Here is a 9,733-nt window from a genome sequence, read left to right as displayed (position 1 = left end):
GGTCCTTAAGCGAACTTCATGATTGTAAAGCAAACGCTCCAGTCACGATGCAAATCTACGAGGCGTTTCTGGCCAGAAAGCAGAACTAAATTATGCTTTTATAATCCACGTAGTACATTTATATACTACAATCCATAATCCACATAGTACATTTAGTCGATTTCCCCTTTTCCCCAAAATGTCTTTTTTGCAAACCTTGAAATAATAGCGTTCTTATTATTCTGATAAATAACAGTTACATATATGATTTTTCCCCCCCAATATTCCTAGAAATAATGATCACATCAATATAATATTTCTTTTCTATCTAGTCCAGTGGTTCTCAACCTTTTTAATGCCGCGACCCCCAACCGGTCATAAGTCGAGGACTACTCAACCGGTCGTAAGTCGAGGACTACTCAACTGGTGCAGCACCGTTGGCAGAATGGGAATTTTGGCGGGCTCAGCAGGGCAGAGACAGCCTGGACAATTCCTATTGGCTTTGGAAAGCCAATAGAATTAGACTCTATTCAAGAGAGTCTATTCTATTGGCTTTCAAAAGCCAATAGAAGAAAAGGGAGTAGCACAGCTAAGGAAAAGGGGGAAAAAATGGCAGACTACGTTGTTTGGCGACCCCCGTGAAATGGTCGTTCGACCCCAAATGGGGTCCCGACCCACAGGTTGAGAACCACTGCTCTAGTCATTTTGGTTTAAGTTCTTTTTACAAATAAGGCAAAGTAGCAGATTCCAATGAGAAACAGGAACTTTTTGGGTCCCCAAATTCCAAACAGCAGACAGATATCCCGTTGGGGTAAGTTAATTTTTCTCAAAGCTTTATTTCTTCTGGGTAAGCAGAAGCCGCCATTTTAGGGTGGGGTGACGGCGTTCCCTTCCCTCTCTCCTCAGAAGGGGATCGATTTTCAAAACAGTTTCCCTTTTCAACAGGGAAACTACTTGGGGTAGAGAGAAAGTAAAATCTCACCCAGTTTTCCACGATTCTTTCAAGTGCTTGGTAGTAAGTTTGGCTGTCGGCGGCTTAACGGGGAACACGTTTTTCATGAGCTCCTCCTGAGTGAAGATGTAGAACGCAATCTCCTCGTACTCCTTGGACTCTCCACACTCAAATATGCAAGCGAACGTGGGCGATTCCCCGTCGTCACACACAGCCAGATCCGAGTAGCCACTGGGTCCTTTATGGAGGATCCAAGGGGACAACCAGCTGCTCTGCTCCATCGGAGAAGGATTCAGGTAGATGCCCAGATCCTCCCGCTTCTTCCTGCTGGTGGGATGGGAGAACATCAACCAGGTGTGGTTGGAACGCCCGGGTGAAGCAGAAGATGGAGACGCATCCATCGGAGATCTTGAGCCACCTGGATCCTCCTTTTGGCCCTGATCTGAGGGAAAGAAGCTCACGACGCTTCCTTGACACCCAAGGGGCTGTTCGCTTAACTGCGTGCAGAGGGCATAATCCGCGAAGCGGTGTCCATCCTCCGTGCAGTAGGCCACACCTCGGAATTGGTGCAAACTTCGGGCATTGCAATACAACACCTTCCTGTTGTCCTGACAGGTCACCTCGGCCACCTGGCACTCGGTGGTCTTCAGGGATTTGAGGAGCTCACTCCGACGCCACGTCTGCCCACCGTCGCTGCTGTAGAAACTGAAGCAATGGGGCTTGACCCACCACGGGAAGGACAAGCCAAAGCACGACTTGTAGACGTGGTAGGCGTAGGCTGGGATCACCAGGTCTCCTGAACTCCGCTGCACCCCGTGGCCTGGTCCCACCGCGAAGGTAGCCCACTTGCTCGCCTCAGCGTCGCCCATCAGCTCCTCGGTCAGATCGGTCATCGTGCTCCAGTTGCGGCTGCCATCGTGGCTGGTGATGTAGCCCAGTCGGACGGCGTTTCTCCGCCCCCAAAGCTGACATTGTTCCGAAACACTGGTCTTCACGCAGATGAAGAAGAGGAATATCACGTCGTTGTTCTTGTCGTAAACCGGGCAAGGGTTCATGGTGCGATGGTTGGGCATTCCAGCTGTCCTCAGCTGCACGGGATGGCCCCACTAGGAGACGGAGGGTCAAAATAAGTCTGAATTAAGGACTGGGCATGTCTGGTTTGATGGAGAGAAGGACTGGGGGTGACATGATAGCAGAGTTCCAATATTTGAGGGGCTGCCCCCAAAGAAGAGGGGGTCCACCTCTTCTCCAAAGCAGCTGAAGGCAGGACAAGAAGCAACAGAGGGAAACAAATCAAGGAGAGAAGCAACCTGGAACTGAGGAGGAATTTCCTGACAGTGAGAAAAATTAGCCAGTGGAACGACTTGCCACCAGAAGTTGTGGGTGCTTCATCGCTGGAGGCTTTTGAGAAGAGTCTGGACAGCCATTTGTCAGAAATGGGATAGGGTTTCCTGCTTGAGCAGGGGCAAAACTCACATAATGTCTTGATTTAGCAATGGAAATTTTCGTCATAAGCCAAGGACTCCCTTAGACTGTCTATCACCACCAGCGAAGCTTCCTCTCTATACTATAGATCAAGAAGCTGGCTGAGGAATTCTGGGAGTTGAAGTCCACAAGTCTTAAAGTTGCCAAGTTTGAAGACCCCTGTTTGTAGATAATTTTGTTGGATTTTGCTGCTAGCCAAGTGCTAGAAAAAGGTTATATTTTTAATTTTGGAGGCTAACTAACTCACTGGGAATGCGCATGCCGTTTATTTTTGGCTGAACTTGAAACACAACTCCACTTCCACACCCTTTCCCCAACATCCAACACCGATGGAGTGTTTGTGTCCTGCACACTCGGCTAAATGGGAAGGTGATGATCCACCAATTTGGGGACATGAAAAGGTTATGCTGGTGCTGTGGGAGTTCAGTTCTGGACAATGGGGAACCGAAAACGCAACTGCAACTCACTTAAGGGCTTTTGATCCTTGCCTAATTTAGAATAGAATAGAGCTGGAAGGGACCTTGGAGGTCTTCTAGTCCAGCCCCCTGCTTAAGCAGGAGAACCTAAACCATCTCAGACAAGTGACTGTCTAGCCTCTTCTTGAAAATCTCCAGTGATGGAATGCCCACGATTTCTGGTGGCAAGCTGTTCCACTGGTTAATTGTCCTCACTGTCAGGAAATTTCTCCTTAATTCCAGGTTAAGGATAGGATAGGATAGGATAGGATAGGATAGGACAGAATATAGAATAGAATAGAATAGAATAGAATAGAATAGAATAGAATAGAATAGAGCTGGAAGGGACCTTGGAGCAGTGATGGAGCACCCACTATTTCTGGTGGCAAGCTGTTCCACTGGTTAATTGTCCTCACTGTTAGGAACTTTCTCCTTAATTCCAGGTTGCTTCTCTCTTTGTTCAGTTTCCAACACTTGTTTCTCATCTTTCCTTCTGGTGCTTTGGTGAACAACCTGACCCTCTCTTCTTTGTGGCAGCCCCTCAGATACCGAAACACTGCTATCATCTCCCCTATTTCTTCTAGCCAAACCCAAGTCCTGCAGCAGTTTTTTTTTTTGGGGGGGGGAAGGTCAATCAATCAATTCCAACTTTGTATGATCCAGGCCTTGGATCATCGTAGTTGCTCTAAGATAGGACGGCTAATAATAATAATAATAATAATCATCATCATCATCACTATCTCTCAGCCCACCACATAGGGTTGTTGTTGTCATGGTCAGGAAAATAGCAGAAGGAAGGTGTGTTCGGCATCTTTTCCGCCTGGAATTATTTGTAAAAATAGCAGAGGCAGGATAAAAATATCCTGTTTTGTGGAAGTCTCTCCATCAGAACTGCCATGAAACTTCTAATCTAATCATCGTCATCATCACCATCACCAATAATAATAATAATAATAATAAAAATAATAATAAAGTTGGAAGGGACCTTGGAGGTCATCTAGTCCACCCCCTGCTCAGGCAGGAAACCCTATACCATTTTGGACAAATGGCTGTCCAGTCTCTTCTTAAAAACTTCCAGTGTTGGAGCATTCACAGCTCCTGGAGGCAAGGAGTTCCACTGGTTAATTGTTCTAACTGTCAGGAAGTTTCTCCTTAGTTCTAGGTTGCTTCTCTCCTTGATTAGTTTCCCTCCGTTGCTTCTTGTCCTGCCTTCAGGCGCTTTGGAGAATAGCTTGACTCCCTCTTCTTTGGGGCAGCCCCTGAGATATTGGAAGACTGCTATCATGTCCCCCCTCGTCCTTCTCTTCATTAAACTAGACCAAGGGTAGGCAACCTTGGCTCTTTTATGATTTGTGGACTTCAACTCCCAGAATTCCTGAACCAGCCACGCTGAGGGAAAAGGGAGAGGTTTCCAAGCTAAGCCATGCTGGCTCAGGAATTCTGGGAGTTGAAGTCCCCCATTCATGAAGGGGCCAAAGTTTCTCCCATGCTGGCTGAGGAATTCTGGGAGTTGAAGTCCACAAGCATAAAGAGGCCATAGTTCCACCATGCAGGCTCAGGAATTCTGGGAGTTGAAGTCTACAAGTCATGAAGGGGCCAAGGTTGCCTGCCCCTGAACTAGACATACCCAATTCCAGCAACCGTTAGAATGCAAAGAAAAACAAGAGAGCGTACATTTTGCAAATCCTGCCCATCCACAGAAGGGAGAAATACAGATTTAGCTAACAGCTAACGATCTTTTTTTCTTTTCTTTTTTTTAAAACAGAATTGTGAAACCATCCTGCTGACCCTGGAAAAGGGACCGACAGTCCTTGGCTTACAACCACCATTAAAGCCAGAACTTGCGTCACTAAGTGAGGCGATGGTGAAGCGAATCGTGCCCAATTCCGCAACCTCTTTTGCTAAGGGCCATTAAGTGAATCCCACGTCATTAAGCAAATCTGTATTCCCCCATTGACTGGGAAGCTGACCGGGAAGATTACAGACACTGTATAGATAGTCCTCGACTTATAACAATTCGCTTCGGGGCCATTCAAAGTTATGACAGCGCTGAAAAAAGCGACGTACGGCCGTCCTCCTTCACGCTTACAACCCTTGCGACCTCCCCTTTGGTCACGTGATCCAAATTCAGACGCTGGGCAATCTGGTTCATATTTATGACGGTCGCAGAATCCCGGGGTATGTGTGTGTCCCATGATTCCCCTTTTGCGACCTTCCGACAAGCACAGTCAACGGGTGACCCGGATTCATTTAACGGCCGTGTTACTAACTGAGCCACTGCGATGATTCACTTAACAGCAAGAAAGGTCCTAAAATGGGGCAGTGCTTCGCTCAGCGAGAGAAATCTTGCGCTCAATTGTGGTCGTAAACTGAGGACTTACCTGGGGACAGATCTGGAGGATCGGGGCTACTTTGGGGCTGCAGGGTTACCTTAACGCAGACACCTTCTCTGTATCCGCGTTTCAGCATCAGGAACCTGGCGTCCTCGTCCCGGGGCGAGGAGCGTTGCTCCACAAAGGCCAGGAAGAGGGACTCCGAAGGCTGGTAGAGCAGAGCCGGGATGCGGTAAGTTGTCCTCTCCCCATACTTTTTCTGGGAGAAGAGGGTCATCTGCACAAGGCCCCGTGGATCCTTAGCCATCTCCTCTGAAGGCGGGAGAATTCCCGGAGGAAGGAAAAAAGAAGAGAAGAGGGGAAAAAAAAACCCTCATAAGTGCGAGGATTGGGGATACGTCCCTTTTTTCTTGCCGTTGCAACTACAAGCGGTCGCTAAGCGCACGGCTGCAAGCTGAGGGCCAGTGGTGGCCCACTTATAGGTGTGGTCAAGCACAGCTAGCTGGCTTAGTTTAGTGCAGTGGTTCTCAACCTGTGGGTCGGGACCCCATTTGGGGTCGAACGACCATTTCACGGGGGTCACCAAACAACGCAGTCTGCCATTTTTCCCCCCTTTTCCTTAGCTGTGCTACTCCCTTTTATTCTATTGGCTTTTGAAAGCCAATAGAATAGACTCTCTTGAATAGAGTCTAATTCTATTGGCTTTCAAAAGCCAATAGGAATTGTCCAGGTTGTCTCTGCCCTGCTGAGCCCGCCAAAAGTCCCATTCTGCAGCAGTTGAGTAGTCCTCGACTTACAACCGGTTGAGTAGTCCTCGACTTACGACCAGTTGGGGGGTCGCGGCATTAAAAAGGTTGAGAACCACTGGTTTAGTGAGAATAGAATAAAATAGAATGGAATGAATGAAACAGAATAGAACAGAACAGAAAACAGAAAAAAGAGCAGTGGTTCTCAACCTTTTTAATGCCTCGACCCCCCCAACCGGTCGTAAATCGAGGATTACTCAACCGGTCGTAAATCGAGGACTACTCAACTGGGGCAGCACCGTTTGCAGAATGGGACTTTTGGCGGGCTCAGCAGGGCAGAGACAGCCTGGACAATTCCTACTGGCTTTTGAAAGCCAATCGAATTAGACTCTATTCAAGAGAGTCTATTCTATTGGCTTTCAAAAGCCAATAGAAGAAAAGGGAGTAGCACAGCTAAGGAAAAGGGGGGAAAAAATGGCGGACTGCGTTGTTTGACGACCCCCGTGAAATGGTCGTTGGACCCCAAATGGGGTCCCGACCCACAGGTTGAGAACCACTGCTCCAGAGGGTATAAAAACCCACTCCCCACATGTGTTCAGCCCCTTTTTCTCTCTCTTTCTCTCTTCTTCCACAGCCATTGTCCTGTCTGGCTCTCCCCTTCAATAAATTGCAACTTTCTTTCTAAAGCAGTCCCCGTGTTTGTTTATTCCCGGCTTGGACTGAACCACGCCGAAGCCTTTTCCTTCAACATCTCCTTAATCAGTTTCCATCTGTCGCTTCTTGTCCTGCCTTCTGGTGCTTCGGAGAACACGGCCAACGTTGGGAAAGATCTATTTTAAACTTTTAGATTCTCTTTTCTCTCTCCCCCCCCTCCTCTTTTGCAGTCCAGCAAAACGCTCCGGCAATTATTGGCTGATCTTTCCAAACTTTGGACCCCTTTTCTCCCCCCCTCTCCCTCCTCCCCCCCCCAAACCAGCTCATCTTGCGTAATTTGGGCTTCTCCTATTATGGGAATTTTTCCTGCCACAATCCCACGACCGGGGGGGGGGGGGAAACGCTGCATCGGTTGTGTGTGCGAAAGACGGTCCTAAATCCCCTTGTTTTCCTTTGAACCGTCACTAAACGGGCCGTTGTAAGTCGAGAAACTCCCCGTAGGTCCTTCTTGAAATGCAAAATTTGCAGGATTAAAAAAAAAGGGCGCAGGGAGGACCCGAAAGGGGGAGGGATCGCTGGGTGGTGCCCACTCCGTCCCGTCCCCCCCCAGCACCCCTTTTGCTTGCCACTTACCGCCCGGCGGAGCCCTCGGGGCTCAAGGCGGCCCTAGCAGCCGGGTGAGCGGGGGCGGGGGGATTCACGGGGCGGGACGGGGGGGGCTTGCAGGCAGGAAAAGCCGAAGGGGGCGGCCTTGCACCGCTGCAAGTCGCAGAGGCGGATCTTGCCGGCCAAGGAAGCGGGGGAGTTGCGGACCCGGACGGGGAGTCATCCGCGGAGGGTCCCGACGAGCCGGGGCCGTTGCACAAAAGCGGCCCGGAAGCTGCCGAATCATCGGGGTGGCCCGCGGGCGCCCCCCGGGCACGGAGCTGCCCACGTTGCGGCCATCGGGTTGGAGAAGGAGGAGCGCCGGTCCCCGGAGCCACGCCCACTTAACCCTTTGCCTCCCGTCGCTGCCTCGGAAAAGGAGGGCAGCGCTTTCCGCCCTCCTTGGACGCGGGGAATCCTCGACTTACGACCGCCGCGGAGCCCAACGTTTCGGTTGCTCAGTGAGACGGTGGCTAAGTGGGTTTTGCCCCGTTTTTACCACCTTTCTTGCTATATGGGTGTAGGTTCTCCTGCTTGAGCGGGGGTGGGAGGTGGGGGTGGGCTAGAAGATCTCCAAGGGCCCTTTCCAGCTCTCTATCCTATTTTTCTATTCTCTTCTGTTCTACATTCTCTTCTATTCTTATCATTACTCTACTTCTATTCTATTCTATTCCATTTTCTATTCTGTTCTTTATTCTATCCTATTCTATTCTAATTTTTCTATTCTATTCCATTCCATTCCATTCTAATTCTATTCTATATTCTCTTCTTATCATTATTCTACTACTATTCTATTCAATTTTCTATTCCGTTCTTTATTCTATTCTATTCTAATTTTTCTATTCTATTCTATTCTATTCTATTCTATTCTATTCCATTCTATTTTCTATTCTATTCTATTCTATTCTAATTTTTCTATTCTATTCTATTCTATTCTATTCTATTCCATTCTATTTTCTATTCTATTCTATTCTATTCTATTCTAATTTTTCTATTCTATTCTATTCTAATTTTTCTATTCTATTCTATTCTATTCTATTCTATTCTATTCTATTCTATTCTATTCTATTCCATTCTATATTTTATTCCATATTCTATTCTATTCTATTCTATTCCATTCTATTCTATTCCATTCCATTCTATTTTCTATTCTATTCTATTCTATTCTAATTTTTCTATTCTATTCCATTCCATTCCATTCCATTCTATATTCTATTCTTATCATTATTTCTATTCTATTCCATTTTCTATTCTGTTCTTTATTCTATCCTATTCTAATTTTTCCATTCCACTCTATTCCGTTCTATTCTATTCTAACTAGTCTATATTGTATTCTTATCATTACTCTACTTCTATTCTATTCTATTCCATTTTCTATTCCGTTCTTTATTCTATTCTATTCTAATTTTTCTATTCTATTCTATTCCATTCCTTTCTATTCTGTTCTATTCTATTCTAACTCTATTCTATATTCTATTCTTGTCATTACTCTACTTCTATTCTATTCATTTCTATTTTCTATTCTATTCTGTTCCGTTCTTTATTCTATTCTATTCTAATTTTTCTATTCCATTCCATTCTATTCTAATTCTAGTCTATATTCTATTCTTATCATTACTCTACTTCCATTCCATTCTATTCTATTCTATTCCATTCCGTTCCATTTTCTATTCTATTCTGTTCTTTATTCTATTCTTTCCATTCCATTCCATTCCATTCTTATCATTACTCTACTTCTATTCTATTCTATTCCATTTTCTATTCTATTCTGCCCTGCCCTATCCTATCCTATTCCATTCCATATGGTCATAAAATGGGGCAAAACTCATTTAACGGCTGTCTCGTTTAGCAGCTGGCTCAGTTGTGGCTGTAAGCTGAGGATGGCCTGAGTTTAAACCCCTGGTCACAAGTGTGCCCATACAAGTACAAGAGAATAACAAGAATTGGAAGGCACCCTTGAGGTCATCTAGTCCAACCGCCTGCCCATGGAGGAGATCTTACACCATTTTTGACAGATGTACCATCCAGTCTGTTCAACTCATTCCAGAATCCCTGCATGCAAGTGTGTCAAAGAATATGTGGAGCCTTGTGTTGGAGGAACCGGAAAGGGCTTTCGTGTAGCATTTGTGCGGTTTCCTGTACAGAAAAACTGGGTGTGGGGTGTCAGTATGGCCCTGCCTCAGTTTCCCAGTTGTCCTCTCCTGGTTCCCACCTCTTTCCGTGGCTGGCTGGGGAATTCTGGGAGTTGGTCCACTCACCTTCAAGCAGTTAAGGTTGAAACCGTCTGAATAGAATAGGATAGACCTGGAAGGGACCTGGGAAGGTCTTCTAGTCCAGCCCCCCCTGCTCAAGCAGGAGAACCTATGCCATCTGAGACAAGTGGCTGTCCAGTCTCTTCCTAAAAGCCTCCAGTGATGGAGCTCCCACAACATCTGGTGGCAAGGAGTTCCACTGGTTAATTGTCCTTACTGTCAGGAAATTTCT

At 46.7% G+C, this 9,733-nt stretch overlaps 1 protein-coding gene across 2 annotated transcripts; it reads right to left on the bottom strand.

Moving 5' to 3' along the window:
• Positions 1 to 588: 588 nt before the first annotated feature.
• Positions 589 to 7,707, bottom strand: LOC120309323 (sialidase-3-like). Of its 2 annotated transcripts, XM_039346443.1 has the most exons (3): positions 7,238 to 7,707; positions 5,302 to 5,516; positions 589 to 2,037 (listed from the first exon to the last, which is right to left on the bottom strand). In XM_039346443.1, exons 2-3 carry the CDS (start codon positions 5,509 to 5,511, stop codon positions 958 to 960), a joined length of 1,290 nt encoding a protein of 429 aa, XP_039202377.1. In that variant the 5' UTR covers positions 5,512 to 5,516; positions 7,238 to 7,707; the 3' UTR covers positions 589 to 957. The 2 variants fall into 2 exon arrangements, with proteins under 2 accessions (XP_039202377.1, XP_039202378.1); XM_039346444.1 differs by lacking the exon at positions 7,238 to 7,707 and having other exon boundaries at positions 5,253 to 5,392.
• Between the last annotated feature and the right edge of the window lie 2,026 nt (positions 7,708 to 9,733).

This window comes from Crotalus tigris, unplaced genomic scaffold (genome assembly GCF_016545835.1).
Source record: "Crotalus tigris isolate CLP2741 ecotype Arizona unplaced genomic scaffold, ASM1654583v1 scf7180000017997.644853, whole genome shotgun sequence".
In the NCBI taxonomy this organism is placed as follows: Eukaryota; Metazoa; Chordata; class Lepidosauria; order Squamata; family Viperidae; genus Crotalus; species Crotalus tigris.
This window is presented reverse-complemented; position numbering and strand designations above follow the sequence as displayed.

Excerpts from the sequence above, each read along its gene's own strand:
- LOC120309323 (XM_039346443.1), bottom strand. The coding sequence starts at position 5,511 with ATGGCTAAGGATCCACGGGGCCTTGTGCAGATGACCCTCTTCTCCCAG. Across the intron at positions 2,038-5,301 it reads GAGAAGGTGTCTGCGTTAAG|TGGGGCCATCCCGTGCAGCT; the intron begins GTAACCCTGCAG and ends TCCGTCTCCTAG.